This window comes from Miscanthus floridulus, chromosome 12, assembly GCF_019320115.1.
Source record: "Miscanthus floridulus cultivar M001 chromosome 12, ASM1932011v1, whole genome shotgun sequence".
Classification (NCBI taxonomy): Eukaryota; Viridiplantae; Streptophyta; class Magnoliopsida; order Poales; family Poaceae; genus Miscanthus; species Miscanthus floridulus.
This window is the reverse complement of record NC_089591.1, coordinates 79,362,109-79,380,443: the sequence shown is the minus strand read 5'-3', so window position 1 is coordinate 79,380,443 and position 18,335 is coordinate 79,362,109. Positions and strand designations below refer to the sequence as shown.

The 18,335-nt window shown below is 41.1% G+C and overlaps 2 protein-coding genes across 3 annotated transcripts in view; one reads left to right on the top strand and one right to left on the bottom strand.

Annotated features, from left to right (window-relative positions):
• The window catches only part of LOC136496221 (uncharacterized), a 10,809-nt gene extending 7,852 nt beyond the window's left edge, over nucleotides 1–2,957 (bottom strand). The window contains exon 1 of the mRNA XM_066491899.1: nucleotides 2,558–2,957. Coding sequence (XP_066347996.1) covers nucleotides 2,558–2,957 — 400 coding nt within the window. The remainder of the gene's footprint in view (nucleotides 1–2,557) is intronic.
• Nucleotides 2,958–3,742: 785 nt separating this feature from the next.
• Nucleotides 3,743–16,886, top strand: LOC136497868 (ubiquitin-like domain-containing protein CIP73). 2 transcript variants are annotated; one of them, XM_066493747.1, is made up of 16 exons: nucleotides 3,743–4,043; nucleotides 4,567–4,686; nucleotides 5,864–5,981; nucleotides 7,026–7,106; nucleotides 8,270–8,382; nucleotides 8,502–8,543; nucleotides 8,623–8,763; nucleotides 8,847–8,931; nucleotides 9,010–9,191; nucleotides 12,876–13,040; nucleotides 13,129–13,200; nucleotides 13,267–13,375; nucleotides 14,315–14,701; nucleotides 15,460–15,794; nucleotides 15,886–15,992; nucleotides 16,347–16,886. In XM_066493747.1, exons 2-16 carry the CDS (start codon nucleotides 4,573–4,575, stop codon nucleotides 16,357–16,359), a joined length of 2,064 nt encoding a protein of 687 aa, XP_066349844.1. In that variant the 5' UTR covers nucleotides 3,743–4,043; nucleotides 4,567–4,572; the 3' UTR covers nucleotides 16,360–16,886. The 2 variants fall into 2 exon arrangements, with proteins under 2 accessions (XP_066349844.1, XP_066349845.1); XM_066493748.1 differs by having other exon boundaries at nucleotides 4,562–4,686.
• The last annotated feature ends 1,449 nt before the right edge of the window (nucleotides 16,887–18,335 follow it).

Sequence of the window (18,335 nt, the reverse complement as noted above, 5' to 3'; positions counted from 1 at the left end):
TGAGAACTATCACAACCCCATATATTGATTAAAAATCTATCTCCGAGATCCATGTAGGATACAGAAGAATACGTTTTTTTTTTTGAAGATTTAAATAATTTAGTTAACTAGTCGACTACCCCGCGCGTTGGTGCAGGAATTACAGATTAGTGAATTGCGTGGTATGATGACGTGGACAATAAAATGCTTATGTGTCTTGCTGATATGGACATTACAGTTGCATGTGCTATTGGACTTTAATTGTATGTGATAGTGCATTGCCTAGTTGAACAACTTGCATGTTAAGATAAATAGCCAGAGAATTTTTGCTTAGTGGATGTTAATTGTATTTGATAGTGCATTGTCTAGTTGATAGCTTGCACATTGAGAGAAATATTTAGTGGGGTTTTACTTTATAAAAGTATAAGATATGAACTAAAATAGCAAGATCGCTTCAAAATATTTTTGTGTCCACAACTAGCAGGTGACTCGTATTTAGCTTTTTTCAATTGTAATGCTTATGTTTCTTTCTACTTGGATAGTTTCCTAAATAATTTTGTTTAGCTATTTATTTGACTCGAATTGTTTTGTCATAATAGTCATAAACCAACAACGATGTCAGTACTTTTTTTCAATCTTATTTTATGGCGTATTTATATGTAATATTGTTTCATGAGCTAAGGAAATAGTTGCGTAGAAATATTTTTTGTTTTCATTTGTTTAGTGTAAATTTGTACTTCTTTAGTTTGGCATGTAATGTGTTTTTGTCTGTGAGTTCAAGTTACAGTGCTGAAAGACCCTAGATTTTAGAAGAAGATATATGCAAGTCAAACACTTAATATTAGTCCATTGTTGATTCAACATATGCATCCTAACCCACAAACCGCCGCTTTGTTCACAGTCCACTAGTGTTGCATTCTAAGAAATAACATCCATGGACATGTCAAAACCTCTCCCTTGTGTTCGAGCTTGCCCCAATGTTCACATGGCGCTCGCCTAGATGTTCTTATGCGCTAGGCGGAGGGGCACCTCCTTGCCTAGGGGGTAGACGGAGAATAGGCAGCGTTGCCCCAGATCCAGGGCCGCACTGCTTGAGGGACGGGACGACAGGTGAGGGCGGAGGGCGGCAAGTGCGCCTGGAGGAGGCTAGTGGCAGGCGCGACCACGAGGAAGGCGCGCTATGGGCGCAACTAGCGACAGCGTGCGGATGGTGGGAGTAAGGCGGGCAGAGGCGATGGGCGCGAAGGTTGCATAGACGATGGCCGTGGCCTAAAGGAAATAGAGGCAACCACCGACAGGCGAGAAGTGTGGATGAGAGGAGGTACGGTATGGGCGCAAGCAAAGTAGTACGGGAGGTGGATGGATAAGGTTAGATGGAGTGTTAACTTAGGTCAGGAGAAGTATAAGTGTAGTAGGTAAGGTGGACTAGCCATTTTATTTTTAGCATTTCTTTATAACTTTAAGTCCATAATCTCTTGTTTTTTATTTATTTTATAAGGTAATAATATATGTGATGTATACTAGATGAGTGCTCGTGCGTTGCAATGGGTGCAACATAAATTGAATGAGATGTTTTTAGCCAAAGTCAAAATCAAGAATATATCATTTCAATTTTTCACGTGTATTATACCATGATAATGTCTAGAAATACATTCATTATCGTAATGAATCTGAAATAAAAGCTAGGCTTGAAGTTTGTTGTCTGAAAGTTACGACAAACATTAGTTGCCTCAAAGGCTGAAAATTTATTGCTAGGCATCGAATTAAATTTATCCATGCTCTGCCTTGACAAAACATGTACTCGGAGTTACAATATCCTAGCCCGCATGAGGCATGACAATAAATTTTTTTTGAAAAAAGTATTTGTTGTCAACACGCAACGCGAAGGACGACAAACGAGATTTGGATCACGATCATGATCATTGCGTGGTGATATTCCAATAAATTCCTTTCTCTTTCCATAATTCACTTTCCGTTTTATTCCATTTTATTTACTTGTCTTCCAATGTCTCCATGCGGTGATTATTTGCCTGCGGTGATTCTGTGAGTTTTATTTCATTTTATTTACTTGCCTTCTAGTGTCTCCATGCGGTGATTATTTGTCTGACGCATATGGATCGCGTGAGATGCGGTGATTATTTGCCTGGCGAATACCCCTGCGGGGTAGATGTTGACAATCCGTATGTTTTAGTTATAGAGAATAGGACACTAGAGAATATATAGGCGCGCCTAAGCTCTAGGTGTAGGTCACTTGTAGATACCACCTTTGGCCTTGTTTGAGAAAGGTCCGCTCTCTAATTCGTAAGCTCCGCTCATTGATTCTCCGATGAAGTGGTTTTATTGGATTTCTATGAGGGGGCAGAGTGGGGAGCTGATGAGAATTGATTCTCTACTGATCCCATCAGAGAGAGCAGGTTGAAGCAGGTTTATTTTAGGAGAAAATTCCTTATTTGACACTAGACAAATGACCTGTTCTTTTTTTGGCCCAAAAAAAATTTCCGTTCCCTATTTGACACCGAGTTCAACTTTTATTCCTTATACGACACTCCGTTGGATTTTCCATCCGTGAACCGTTAACTGCCATGTGAAAAGACGATTTTGCCCCTGTGGGCCCCACCACCCTTCTCCCTCCTCTCCTCCCCTTCTCCCTCCTGTCCGCGCCCGTATAAGCAGCACGCCGGCGGTGGAGAAGACAGGCGCGTCGCCTGAGAGCCCCCTCCCTCCTCCGTGCCAAGGAGAAGAGGGTGAGCTGCTGGCAGATCCGGCCGCCGAGGTGTGTTGCCGCCGTCGCCGATGGAGAAGAAGAGGCGACGCGCCGCCGACAGGGCCAGCCACGGACCGGAGCCGCAGACGGGGAAGAGGAAGAGGCGACCACGCATGGCAAAGGGGCTACGGCGGCAAGCAGCGCACTGAGAGAGGAGCAGGGGCCCAGCGGCGAAGGCGTAGCGAGCCGGGTACCGGCTCCTCCTGGTGACCATACCTGCGGCGGCTTAGGCGCCCGTGCTGAGGCTGCCGCTCTGGGGGGCACCCACGGCATTGCGCCGCATGCGCAGGGGCCCGACGCGCTCGGGCCGCCCGTGCTAGGGTTGCCGCTCCGAAAACTGGCCGCGTCGAGGGCTTCCCTTGCGGCGCCGGCGTGCCTCCCGCGTGGGTGGCCAACATCGGAGGGAGGAGAGAGAAGAGAGAGAGAGAGAGAGATGAGCAGAGAGGATGCATGAGAGAGCAGAGAGAGAGAGAGGAGAGATTTCAGAGAAGAGAGAGAGAGATGCGTGCATGGCGGGGGGAGGGGAGGCGGTGGATAGCGGCTGCGGGCCCGTGGTTGCTGGCACCGGCGGGGTCCGGCCGCGCCGGAGGGCGGCGGTCGCGGGCCCAGCCGCTGCGCCACTAGATCTGGAGGAAGAGGAGAGAGAGGGAGGAAGAGGAAGGAAGGGGCATGGGCGCGGACAGGAGGGAGAAAGGGAGGAGAGGAGGGAGAAGGGTGGTGGGGCCCACAGAGGCAAAATCGTCTTTTTACATGGCAATTAATGGTTCATGGATGGAAAATCCAATGGAGTGTCGTATAAGGAATGAAAGTTGAACTTGGTGTCAAATAGGGAACGAATTTTTTTGAGGGCTAAGAAAGAAACGGATCATTTATCTGGTGTCAAATAAGGAATTCTTTTTTATTTTTAGCTTCTAGCTCGAAGTGTAAATGGAGAAGTAATTCTTATGTCGTAATGAATCAGTTGTCATTTTGAATTTTTGGCTGGCTGGGAGTAATTCTCCTCAGACAAGCCGAAGCTCTCCCGGCCCCTAGCATTTTTTTCTAAACTTGCTCGACCCTTGCCCCGCCGCCTGGACGCGTCTCGCCCGCGGCCCCGCGGCCGATCTCCTCTATCCGCTCGCCGCGCCGCAACCGGAGAGGAGACTGCGCTCGGTCGAGCACCACCTGGGGCCCAGCGTCCTCGCGGCCATCTCCGGCACGGCGTCCGCCCTCTGCAGCCCCGGTGTTCCTGCGGCCGTCGCTGCTTTCCTACTTCGCCACTCGCCACTTTGGCCGGCGACGAGCACCACCAGGACACTAGGTATTCCTTCCCCTTGGTCCTCCCTTCCTGCCGTGCGAAGCCGTGCGCCCAAACCTTAACGTAGTTCATAGGTAAAACCGTGCGCCCAAACCCTAACATACTATTCGTAATCGGATCTGAATCTAATTACAGGTGTATATGCATGTATTATGCCTACTAACTTCGATTGCTTTGCAAAAATTATTGGGTGTACATGTGTACACGCATGTCCTTTACTGGGTCTGCCCCTAAGATAACTCGTGAGTTTCAGAATACACTACAGTGACTCGTGAGTCCCAGACTACTAGATCAGGGAGAGTTTCAATTGTTCTATGTTGTGCTGCTTTAGTGATTATTGTAGTTTAGTTGTGAATCAACCAACACCTAGAGTAATGAATTTGTCTTTATTCTTGATGCCGGTCATGGCATATTTGTGATCTCATATTGGTTTTGGTTTTGGATTCTGAACTTATTTATTCGGTAAAAAAAAACAAATTATATGAACTGACAGTTGCTGTTTGCAACTCTAAAATTCAAAGTACAGGAGAGCATGGCTACTTCAGATGTACAAATGCAACATTGTGCTGAAGATTCCGAGACTACAATCGAGATCAAAATCAAGACCTTGGATTCTGAGACATACAATTTGCGTGTGAATAAATGTGTAAGTTGATAATGCACATGCATCTCATAAGCTGGCTGTTTGTATATTTACTCTACATAATTACATGCGTGTTATTTGAGCTATTATTTGTGGTTGCATACTTTGGGTGAGAAGCTCAGGGATTTTCCATGCAAGATTTGTTCAGAAATATAGTGTTTATGAATTACTCCCTCCATCCCAAAATAATCGTTCGTCTAGGTTTTGAGGGGGAAACATAGTACAAATGGCAAATGATGCTGCTGCCCCTGTGAATTCAGTGAAAAAAGGCTCACATGCTCCACTTCACACTACAAGGGATAAGCCTTCATCGGTTTTCTTTAGCTTTTCTAAGTTGATTTTTTTTTTTATTTCTTTGGCTCATTCCACAAGGTTCTGGCTACTTCTAGCTAGTGCCGTACCTAGGAACTCAGCCTCTTTGTTCATTCATTATGGGACAAAATTCAAATCACAAATGTGCAAATAATATGGGACTGAGGGAGTATACATAAATGGCTAGTTTGCTCAATTTTCCCAAGTCACTTCTATAATATCCATCATATCCAATGTTTAATCATTTTTGTGATGTAACATGTTGATCTGAGGCATTTGGAGCAGCACTTAATTCCAATCTGTAAATTTCAGAAATATTTAAATGTGTATGTAATTAAATATTATTTACTCATTGGGATATGGTTGGTTGTTCCTAAAATTGTGTTAAATTAGCACAAAAACATATTGATTAATTTCTAATCAACATATCTTCTTATAAATCAGAAACTGTTTGAAAATTCAATTGTTACCTTGTAGCTAATTGTTTTCTGGGTAAGTAGCTAGCTTGTGGTTGTTGGAACTTGGAAGCAAATAGCTCTGATAGTTTCGTCTGGGAACCTGGATATGTTTGTGCACATGGCCTCATGTGAGACTGCACGCTAGGATAACTATGCAGTAGAGCTAACCCTTAACCTCGGCTAAGATCACAACAAGAAATGAAATGAAAAACCAAAATAGTTTTTTGGTGATTATGGGGTATAACATGCTAACCTATGCGCTGTTCCTCCATGCATTTACTATTTTGCTGGTGAGTAATAACATATATTTGTATCTGCAGCTTTGAAACTAGAGGGTGCATGAAATATGTTTGATGTCATTTTTTGTTTGTCAAGGCAAGCCACATGTTGATCCATTGTCCCATTTACAGGTGCCAGTTCCTCTGTTGAAAGAGAAAATTGCTACTGTAACTGGAATATTGTCTGAACAGCAACGCTTGATTTGTCGTGGGAGAGTCTTGAAGGATGATGAACTCTTGTCTACTTATCGTATCCTTATCTACTTAGTGTTTCATTCTTCTATTCTATTTTTTCTGTTTGTCTTGTGAGATTTGTTTACTCCACCTACAGACTGCCCTATGTATTTTATTGGTAGATGACATCAACCACAGTAAATACTTCCTCTGTCCCAAATTATAAGACGTTTTGACATTTCTAGATTCGTAGATTTTACTATGTATCTATACATAATATATATCTAGGTGCATAGCAAAAGTTATGAATCTAGAAAAGCCAAAACGTCTTATAATTTGGAACGGAGGGAGTATTAAATAATGTCATATCTCTGAAAATTGCCTAATTATCCAGTGTTGGGGTTTAATCTGTTAGTACTTTGCAAGACAACCTGCTTTATTTTTTTTCCATGGCCAATTTTTTTTTTTCATTCGGTCTTTTTAGTTTCAAATATTACCTCCAATCGAAAATGTAGAGATTTAGAATTTTTGCTGGTTAAACATTTTTAGTTCTAACATCGATTAAGAAGTATGTAGATTGACAGCATAAGATTGATAATCCTGTTTGATATATCATATTTTTAAAGCCTTATGTCCTATCGGTCAGAGGGAACCTATGGTTCATGCTGATGAGATTGTTGGGAATGAATGATGTTATTGGTGATGTTGTTAACGTTTTAAGTGAATGCAATTTTTTTTTTAAGAAATTCATTTCCCTAATATTGTGAGATGAAATTTACCAAATTGATGTTATGGATGTAAATGGATTGGATGCAAATGAACAGTGCCTCAACAACATTCGTATTTGAATTTTGTAAAGATATAAATCAGAATATGAATATTCTGAAATATGACTTAAGCAAATATCAATATTATGAATAAAAAAATCTCATAATTCAGCTGAAAGCAGAATCTCGGTAACTTGTGTAATGGAAAGATACAGATGACAGTCTATTCTGTGAATAGCACGCTTATTCTCATTTATTTTGTTTCAGTTGAACAGTGACTTCCATTATTTTTAGATGAGGAAATTACTCATGCCATGTTCGAGTATATTGCTTTTCCTTTACAACATTTTTAGATGTCGAAGATGGTCATACATTACATCTTGTTGTTAGACATCCAGGCCAGTCAGCTACATCTGGAAATGCAGCAACTGAAGGTTTGTAAACTTAAGAATTGTAAATTTATGGAGTTTTGTTAACCAGTTAAAAGTTATCTAGATCTAGAATCAAGAAAGCATCTTTTTTTATGTTGAGGTAATCGAATATTGCTTTCAAAGAAATACTATTGTTCCTGCTGCCTGGCAAACCTGTTGAATTAAGTTAACATGTTTTGCTAGCATCATCAGGCTTTTCCTGTCTCCCTATCACTCTGTTGTTTTGTTCACATGCTATAAAAGTGTTTTGGTGGCTTACATCCTTTGAGAAACGTTTTGGTCTTCATGGCATGACCATCAAGTTCTAGTGTTCTGGTGTCCCACAAGAACCATTGGAGAATCCCCTTGCGTTGGAACAATTTAGCATGTGGAGGCAGCTTCTATGGCAACACATTTTAGTTTTTGTGTTCAACTAATAGTCTGATACTCCCAGCGCTCCCAGATATGCAAAGTATTATTAGTGTGTCTGTTTTCTTCTAGGAACACACAATTTAACAAATGTGTCATACAAATAGGTACTGCCTTAAGGTTTAGTGTTAATAGGTTTGCTGTTCAAGTCATACTTATTTGAGCTATACTTATTTTATTTACGTCTAAGTTTATGCAGTACAGGCCAGTGTTTCAAAGGCGTTGCCTAGGCGTCCAGGCATACCCAGCTCGCCTTGGGAAACAGTGGCGTCTTGTCGCCTAGGTGTCCAGGCGGACCCAGCACTCGCCTGGACGCATAGTCGCCTTTTAAACACTGGTACAGGCCATTAAGTCAATATAGTAGTATTAACATTGAAAGTTATCTGCGATGTATGCTATTTTCACCTTTTGTGATTTAGATCTTTCCATTATGTTTTAGTTTGTGCTATTGACATAATATATCTGTATGTATAGTCAAGCACCCTCACTATATGGCAACTAATGCACTCTCTGCCACAACTTCACTTTGGAGCTAAGCTAAACTATTCGTTATTCAAAGGGCTTATCTCTGATGGTCCAATCTTTGTCGGACTCCTTCCAAATAACACTATGGCCTGTAACATGTCTGGACTGAGCATTTGTAACATAATACCATAATAACCGTTACATTTTCACGGTGCATCTTCCAATTTCCAAATATTCCATGTTCACTTCTAGATACTAACTTATATGCACTGTAAATTGGTACAATTTTACAGGTAACACAACAAATTCTGGCCGTCGTCGTGGACCCACAGTGGCAAGAAGTGTAGTACTTGAGGCTGTTAATGTGGATCCTGGGAGCAGTGAACTCCCAGCTTTTGTTGCGCAGGTGAGAGTAATTTCCTACATGCATTGAGGCGTTCTGTCCCACCGTTCTTTTGCTGAAGAACCTATAAGTTTGACATATAGCTTGATTATATTAAAAAAATTGTCTTATTCTTTTGATAGATTCTCCAAAGCGTGCTTGGAACAATCAATGCACAATCTTCGGTAATCCAGTGACCTTAAAGTAATTTTAGATTATTTATTTAGATAGAAACTTGTTTGAAAATAATTTCTCTGACGCCAGGGTACATCAGCATCTTCTGACACCAGACCTTCAGATCCTGCACAATCTTCCATCCCAAATACTGTAAGAGTTGAACTCGACCAGCAACAAGCTCCTCTGCTTTTCCCGTCTGAACCAGCACACGAGTCATCACAACCAAATGTAAATATTCATCTGATTGTTGTCGCATGCTCATCCTGATTCCCAAAAGGGATGTGTTTAATTTATGTATTCCTTTGTTGTAGGTCATCCCTGATGCTTTGACAACTATGTCTCAGTACATTGACTTTATGAGGGACTCATTTAGGAGGGAGGGCTTTAATCTTAATGGTCTGATTTTATTCTTCTGTGAGCTACATCCATCATGTAATCCACTTAAGGTTTACCTCCATTTATCTTTTTCTACAGGACAAACAGAGGGTAATGTGGAAAGCAGAACTGCAGGAAGTACTACTAGTGTTGGTGGTACTCAAAATCAGGAAAGCCAGCCTGAATCAGCTGCGCTTGGGCTTCATAATGCATCTTTGCTAGCTGAAAATATGCACTCCACTAGGCAAATTGTTGTTGAACAGGCTGGTGCATTGCTGTCTGTAAGTCGCATCTTACAAAATCTTATTACTGGTGCCAGTTAGCTAATCTTAATTTATGTTCTTACTGCTTTGTTTAATGTCTTCTGTTCATTGCTATTGACTTGATGTTGTGCATTACTTGATGTTTGCTGATAGTAAACCTCATTTATTTCTGATAATAAACATGTAAATTTGTATTTTTTTGCTATTTGAATGATGGCAAATGTTCTCTTTTTTATCTGTATTATTATTACTATGGTACTGCAAGATTTGTGTTTTGTAGATCCATGGACCCTCAGTTGGCACTTTTTAAAATCCAGTCACCAATAGTCCAATAGTAGGATCAAATCGAATGCTCTACAGTATCCATTCTACCAAAAATCCACTGGTTTATACGCAACTTCGTGTACCATGATGTATTTTATATTGAAATAACATACATCATTCTTGTCAATTAAAAACGGAACATGTACACATGACGTCCCTCGTGTAAATATCTTATGCGTCCAAGAGACTAAATGGAAGGGGCAGAAGGCGAAGGAGGTAGACAATACCGGCTTCAAGCTCTGGTACACAGGGACAACTTCAAATAAAAATAGAGTAGGAGTTTTGATTGATAAGAGCCTCAAGGATGGTGTGGTGGAGGTGAGAAGGCAAGGGGATAGGATCATCTTAGTTAAACTTGTCATTAGTGATATGGTATTAAACGTAATTAGTGCGTATACCCCCCAAGTAGGCCATGATGAGAGTGCTAAGCGGCTTTTCTGGAAAGACTTAGATCGCTTGGTTAGAGCTGTCCCTAGTAGCGAGAAGCTCTTTATAGGAGGTGATCTTAATGGCCATGTAAGTACATCAAGTGCAGGTTTCGAGGTAGTTCATGGGGGTTTCAGATATGGTAGTAGGAACCAGGAGGGAGAGGAAGTCTTAGACTTCGCCATAGCTTTTGATCTGATGATAGCTAACACTTTCTTTCGTAAGAGACAGTCCCATTTAGTGACCTTTAGTAGTGACCAGTATTCTAGTCAAATCGACTTTGTCCTTACAAGGAGGGATAAACGAACATGCGTGGACTGTAAGGTGATACCTGGAGAATGTGTGGTCGCTCAACACAAGCTGGTGGTGGCTGACTTCCGCTTTCTGGTGCAAGCTCGTGGGAACAAACAAGCTAGGGTTGCTAGAACGAAGTAGTGGAAATTAGAAGGGGAGGTATCAAAGGTCTTTAAGGAAAAGGTCATTGAAGAGGGCCCTTGGAATGATGAAGGCGATGCAAACAACATGTGGGAGAAGATGGTAACATGCGTTCGGAAGGTTGCTTCAGAGGTGCTTGGAGTGACCAAAGGGAGCGGATGCGACTCGAAAGACACTTGGTGGTGGAATGAAGATGCGCAAAAGGCTATTAAGGAAAAGGAGTGCTATAAGCGCTTGTATCATGACAGGTGTGCAAACAATATAGAGAAGTACAAGGTGGCAAAGAAGACTGCAAAACGAGCGGTGAGGCAAAGGGGCGAGCCTATGAGGACCTTTACCGACGTTTGAGTACGAAGGAAGGAGAGAAGGACATTTATAGGATGACTAGGGCTCGCGATAGGAAGACAAGGGACTTCAACCAAGTCAAGTGCATAAAGAATGAGAGGGAGCAGCTCTTGGTGAATGAGGATGAGATCAGACATAGATGGCAAGAGTATTTTGATAAATTGTTCAATGGTGAGAACGAGAACACCACCGTTCAGCTGGACGACTCGTTTGATGACACTAACAGGCGCTTTGTGCAGATGATTCAAGAATCGGAGGTCAGAGAAGCCTTGAAAAGGATGAAAGGGGGCAAAGCGATGGGCCCTGATAGTATCCCAATCAAGGCGTGGAGATGTCTCAGGGATATAGCTATAGTATGGCTAACCAAGATGTTCAACAATATCTTTCGATCGAACAAGATGTCTGAGGAGTGGAGAAGAAGCATATTGGTACTAATCTACAAGAACAATGGAGATATCCAAAGTTGTACTAATTATCGGGGAATTAAGTTGATGAGCCACACTATGAAGTTATGGGAGAGAGTCATCGAGCAGCGCCTGCGAGGAACGACGCAGATATCAACAAACCAATTTGGTTTCATGCCCGGAAGGTCAACCACAGAAGCAATCTTCTTAATAAGACAAGTTATGGAGTGGTTTAGAGAGCAGAAGAAGGACCTCTACTTGGTTTTCATTGACTTGAAGAAGGCTTATGACAAGATACCAAGAAATGTTATGTGGTGGTCTTTGGATAAACATAGAGTCCCATTAAAGTACGTGACCCTCATCAAGGACATGTACAACAATATTGTGACTAGTGTTCGAACAAACGATGGTAACACAGATTACTTCCTGATTAAAATTGGACTTCATCAAGGGTCAGCCTTCAGCCCGTATCTTTTTGCCTTGGTAATGGATGAGGTTACCAGGAACATACAAGGGGATATCCCTTAGTGTATGTTGTTCATTGATGATGTAGTGTTAGTGGACGAAAGCCAGGCGGGAGTAAATAGGAAACTAGAGTTATGGCCGCAGACTCTTGAGTCTAAAGGTTTTAGATTGAGCAGAACTAAAACCGAATACATGAGATGCGACTTTGGCGGAGTTGTACAGGAGGAGGGAGGTGTGAGTTTGGAAGGTCAAGTAGTGCCTAAGGAGGATACCTTTCGGTATCTGGGATCGATGCTACAGAGGGATAGAGATATTGATGCGGACGTTAGCCATAGAATCGAATCAAAGCATGGTGGATCAAGTGGCGACAAGTTTCTGGCATTCTCTGTGACAAGAGGGTACCACAAAAGCTAAAAGGCAAGTTCTATAGAACGGCGATTAGACCGGCTATGTTGTATGGAGCAGAATGTTGGCCTACAAAGATTCGACATGTTCAATAACTGAGTGTTGCAGAAATGCGTATGTTGCGATGGATTTGCGGTCACACAAGAATGGACCGAGTTCGGAACGGAACGATGATATATGTGATCGCCTAGAGGTAGCACCAATTGAAGAAAAGCTTGTCCAACATCGGTTGAGGTGGTTTGACCGTGTCCAAAGGAGACCTCCAGAGGCACCAGTGCATTGTGGAGTCCTAAGCCAAGCTAATAATATGAGGAGAGGTAGAGGAAGACCGGAATTGACATGGGGGGAGGCAATAAAAAGAGATTTGAAAGCTTGGGATATACCTAGAGATTTATGTTTGAATAGGAGTACTTGGAAAGCAGCTATTGAAGTGCATGAACCGTGACTTGGGGCTCTTGATGGGTTTCAACTCTAGCCTATCCCAACTTGCTTGGGACTGAAAGGCTATGTTGTTGTTGTTGTTGTTGTTGTTGTACACATGATATCCCTGGTTATTTTTTAAAAATGTTTTTCATCGCCTATTTGGTCAACATTTCATACCAAGGAAACAGTGCGGTTTTGATCATGACTGAACTATTTGAATGCTTTAATTTTGGTAGTAAAGGGTAATCTGTTAGTGTTCAGTCACGGAATTGGAGCATCTATGTGCTCCTTTGACATGTTTACAGTAACACTTCAATACAAATAAAAATAAATGTGATTCCCATGCACGACTCATGTATTTTTTTTTTTAAGTTTGTTTGTATCTATTTAATTCCCTGCTTATAAGTTCTTGTTATTTTCAATTGAACATCTCTTAAGTGTATCTTGAAGTTAATACTGTTGTAAAACAATACAGCAACTCTCAGCTCAGCTGGGAGATCTAGAGAATGTAACTGATCCTGCAACACGAAGGGACATTCAAAGTAGTGCAGTTCGCATGGGTTCTCTACTTCAGAACCTTGGTTCTTTGCTTCTGGAACTTGGCCGCACCACAATGCTACTGCGTATAAATCCGTCATCTGTAGGTTTTCCTGACAACTGTTTTGACCTCATTTCCGCTTAGATATTATTATGCACTATTGTATTGATTTGTTGTACCTTCTTTTCAGTCAGAAGCGGTTGTAAACTCTGGACCAGCTCTTTATATATCTCCATCAGGGCCAAATCCTCTTATGGTTCAAGTGAGATTTTGGAATTTTAAATTTTAGCATTCACTGATAACAAGCTTGCTAATTTATTTTGTTCAGCCTGTTCCATTTCCAGGAAGGTCTGTCCAAATGGGTACATTATTTTCCAGTCTTGGTTCGCAAGGATCTGTTCTACATCCGAGAGATGTTGATATCCATGTCCACACAAGTGAGTAATACTGAATATGTCTACACAAGTGAGATGTTGATATCCATGTCCACACAAGTCTTGGAGATTGACCATTTCGTTCATCATTACCATTAGTGTTTTCCTCTTGGGATGCTATCATCTTCAAGCAAGCATCACATTTGTTTGACTGAATTTATGGAAAAGTTGCTCACATCATGTCTAAGTATGCCGAACTATTGCATATGGCTGAACTAGTCTATAATTCTAAATAAATAGAAAATGTTTCATCTATATCATTTCAACCGGACTTTTCATCTATGCCACCAGGCTGTGTCAATGGCATGTAGGACCAAAGCCTGGTGCTATGGATGAGAAGTGCTCTGCAAGTGGTGTTATTGGTGCAAATCCCACAACTACAATGAGAGTGGGCCTGCCAATAGGAAGTTTGAATGTTATAATGTCTAGCAGGTGGTTGAACTCTGTGGGGATGCCAGGTTTTGATATTGGATTTTGGATGATCTCAACCTGGGATCTCTGGCATACTTTATAAACCAGAACAATATGGTGTGTTTGTCCTAGACCTGATCAAACACTGGGACGGGTTAGGCCGAAAAAAATGTCGGGTCTGTCAGGCTATTTCTCGGGTTTTTTTTTGGGCTTTCCTACTTTGGGTCAGGATTTTTCGGGTTGGGTCGGGTCATGGGTTGCATCCATGGCCAGAACCTGACCTGATGCAGTGACGGGTTGGTTGGCCCATGATCAGGTCTACTTTCTCCCTAAAAAATTATAAGTTGGGTTTGTCAATTGAAAAATTAGTTAGTAGATTTTACAATTAATAGCCAACATATTTGGACCTTTTATGGGGATAGTTGTACTAAATGTGATGTATCTTTGTAGCTACTTTTCTTGAGTTCTCATTTATCCTGTTGTTACTTTGGTTATGACAGTTGTTAAATGCATCTTTTTTTGTTGTTATAGGTGGGTCCATGCCTGGAGCCAACCCAAGTGAGTCGGCTGGTGCACAAGCACATCAAAATGTGAATAGGCCAGGAGATGCCTCGCATGCAAATATTGGTGAAGCATTTTCAGGGGTTGCAAGTGGCACTCCTTTTTCAGTTGAGTCTGGAGTTAGACTATTGCCACTTAGAACAGTGGTTGCCATGCCTGCAGGCATCAGTCGTGCTCCATCAGGGTCGTCTAGTGGAGGTGTTGGTATTATCTATCCATTTCTCACTCGAGTTCGACAAAGGGCAAACACTAATGGTAATGATGAACGAAATGGTCAATCTCCAAATGAATCTGCTCGTAGTAGCACCCATCCTAATCAGCAATCAATTCCTCAGTCATCTCAAACTCATGAAGCAGGTCAATTTTCCTCATTACCATCTTTTTCTACTTTGTTTCAATGTGTCGCATATTCAGTAAACCAAAGAGTTTCTATTAGGGGCTCAATAGGGTTTTACTGCTCCTGGTTGGGCTGATAAGCTGATCTGGCAGTGACTTATTTAGTTATCGGACTGATCAGAATAAGATATGTTCAAGATTTTCTTTTGAAAGAAACTTCTGTTAACTGATACTTGATTCGAATTGCTGGCACCCATTATATAGGCAATCTGATCTTGCCATAGTATGGGATCATGCGACTTAAATGAGCTTCCTCCTAAGTCATCTAAGGAGTCTGCTACAGAACTACAAATGTGAGGTGCAGCTGAGCAGTAAAGAAATCAGATACAATTAGCCCCCATTTTGAATTCTGGAAAGCTACCCATCTGATTTAATATTATCCAAGTACACAAGCTATGTACTGAGGCAGTGCCATAGTCTTTATGATATTCCGTTTTTCAATTTAATTTGAATAAGTTGTATATTGAATGTGGTCATTAGTACTTAAAAACTCCACATATATGATTAAAGTCCACATATCTGGTTGTAGTTTTTTCCAGCTCTTAATCTGATAAATTAATGGCTGGTTTATTGGAAACTAACATCCAAGTACTCAGATTGTAGTTGTACACATGCTTCTACATAATTTGTGCTGCCTTTTTTTTGCCTTTGTTTTCTAGATGATTTTCTCAATAAAAGCTGTGGCATTATTGAACTATTCTTCATTCTGTTGTTTACAGGTAATCTGGGATCTCCAGTTGATGTCAATGTTGGAGATGGCTCTGAGACCTCACCTGGGCAGCAGAATGGTCTGGTCACACTCTCTCAGATAATGGACTTTCTTGGATCAATGCTCCCTGGCGAAAATGTTCGAGGAAATACCTCAAGCCAGCAATCACCAATGGCTTCCACCGAGCAGGGAGAGGGTAGAAATCTTGCAACACCAGAAGTGTCAGGAGCCAGTGCGGAGGCCCTACGCTTTGCTGGCATGGTCAGACAAATTATGCCATTTATCTCCCAAGTTGAAACACAGAATCGAAGTGCCCCACCAGACAGCAGCAGCACACCTGCACAGGCAATTGCTGCTTCTCCTCATGCTTATTATGTTTATTTAGTAAAAAAAATGTAATCATTTAGTTGACCTGTAACATTGATACTGGATTCAGGCTGCATCTGGGAGCGCAGACAGAGCTAGGGATGTCCCAGATGATTCTATGAGTTCTCGTCAACATAACCGCGACCAAATTGATGAGCCTAATTCTAAAAGGCAAAGGTGTGACACTGACTTGTCATTTTAAATCCACTGCAGATGCTTTTCTTGGATATACTTGTTTGATCTTTGAACGTAATGATTTATATGGGTTGAAATGGTGAGCCTTTATGGTTTTTAGTAGTCTAATAGAAAAATACTAATGCAGTTTTCAAATTGTGTACTTATCAGTATTGATCGAAAGTTGACCTTAAGACCTAATAATTGGAACGTTTCACTGCATCGTTGTCCCCCTTGGAGCCATGGTTTGGCTGCATTCAGATCTTTAGAATCTTGTTTGCAAGTTCTTTAGAACGCCACAAGATATGCCAACTTATATTTGTGGACAAAGAATTTACCTGTTTTTTTTTCTTGCAGAACTAGTGACTGATTCAAATCTACTTGTGAGCTGGGAATCTTGCCAGTTCTTGCTTACCCCCAGCGGATTATCAAATCAGGACTTGAGGCAAATGTATAGTTGGCACTGAAGTCACTAGACGAGGCACCCAATGCCCCCTTTTTTTGGCACATCTTATAAACTGTTATTTTCGAGTGCAACCATTCACGCTGCTGGCATCCAATCCCCAATCTGTACTATTTTAATTTATTTGGGATGTAATAATTTATGCAACGAATCAAAGCCTCTGCTCTAGTCATTGCCGTAGCATGTGGAGGACTCCAGCCATCAATAATATTATTATGAAAATGTATAGCGTTAAGTTTGTATGCTTTTTTGAACATTGTGTGATTAGCTATTGCTTACACACACAACTGTTACTGTTGGAATACACCTGGCATGTTTGGTTACTAGTACAGAGCGTGCATGGGTAAAGAACTGCAAATATATGTTTGGTTCGCTGATTGTAAATATATATGTTACATATGTGGTTTGTGATATATATAGAAGATATATGTTTATCGAATAGAAGATATAGTAGTTGTAGATTTTACAAAGTACCCCAATTTCAATGAAAATGACGTGTAGTGATAAGAACATACAAAGAAGGTATTCAATCTAGAACTGTGTTTCTTTTACAGCGAGCGGAAGCTACAGCTGACGTGATCAAGAATCATGAATTACAAAACCTCAGAAACATGCAGAATGCTACAATAACCTACAGATTTAAGCTCGTGGTCCCTAATCTGATGAAAAACACCGCAATGACACCCGCACAATGGGCGCAGAAACACAGTTCTTGTTCTATACCTGACAACAAAGAAACATATGGCGTGCCCTTAGCATACGCATGGACCAAAAATCTTGACCGAGGTACATGGGAAAAGGAAATAACAAATACCTGCTGATGATATGTAGTACCTGTCTCAAGAAAGTGTCCATATATATTTTGTGCTCTTTTAGTGTAGGGCTTGAGAGTAGTTCTAATTTTCTCGACACGTGGTTTAGTAGCTGTAGCAATTCGATGAATATATGGTTTGGATAATTTCTTGGCGGCCTGAAAAACATAGGACCAAACAATTATATATCGATGATTTTGGGGGTAACGTGGTGCAAAAACTGTGGCACGGAACTATAAAAATCTGAAATGCTGGAGATGCACATGGAAATAGGGGTCAGCAACTCGATGTGCATTTACAAGATGAGGCCTGATGAAGTCACTTGATGTTTGATGAACCTCCAAAGATATCTCAGCCGCCCACTATAGTAGTCAGCTCTTCACCATTAATACATAACACATTTGTCTCTCTCAGAAAGTTTATTAGTTTTAATGTCTAAATCGGTTGTAAGCTTACAACCCATTTCTCTCTCTCCTCTCTTCTCCACCTTAGCAATCAGCTTACTTAGAGCCTACTATTATACTTGCTCTAACACTACCTTGCTGAGTTGCTGCCAGGCAAGTTAGGCACGTCACCACTTTAGAAATTGTTTTTATTTTAGAAAAATGTTGTTATAGCTTCTTCTCGTGAAAATGGCTTCTAGCTTCAATAGAAAATTATTCAGCCTTAATAGAATCTAAAAAGTTCCATTTACTTATTTGCAATGTACTATATACTCATAGTTATTGTTATTATTTGTGTTATTTATTGTCCTAGCCATTGGTAGTGTCCCATAAAGAGAATATATATAAAATCAACAAAAATAAAAAAAAATTATAAGGAAGAGAAAAAAATAAAAAAACAGAAATTTTCAAAGAAATTGTGAAAAAACGGCCAGAAGGCCCGTGCGGGTGCTTTTTTTTTTTACGCCGTCAATCCATGATCTGCATCCCGCATGGTGCTGTTTGGATTGTCACGGGGAATGGGATAGGGTTAGGAGGACGAAAAAGTTCAGGCAGGTATACGAGAGATTATATCCTTTTTCCATGTTTGGATTTACCTTGGTTTAGGATAGAGATATATGGTGGGATC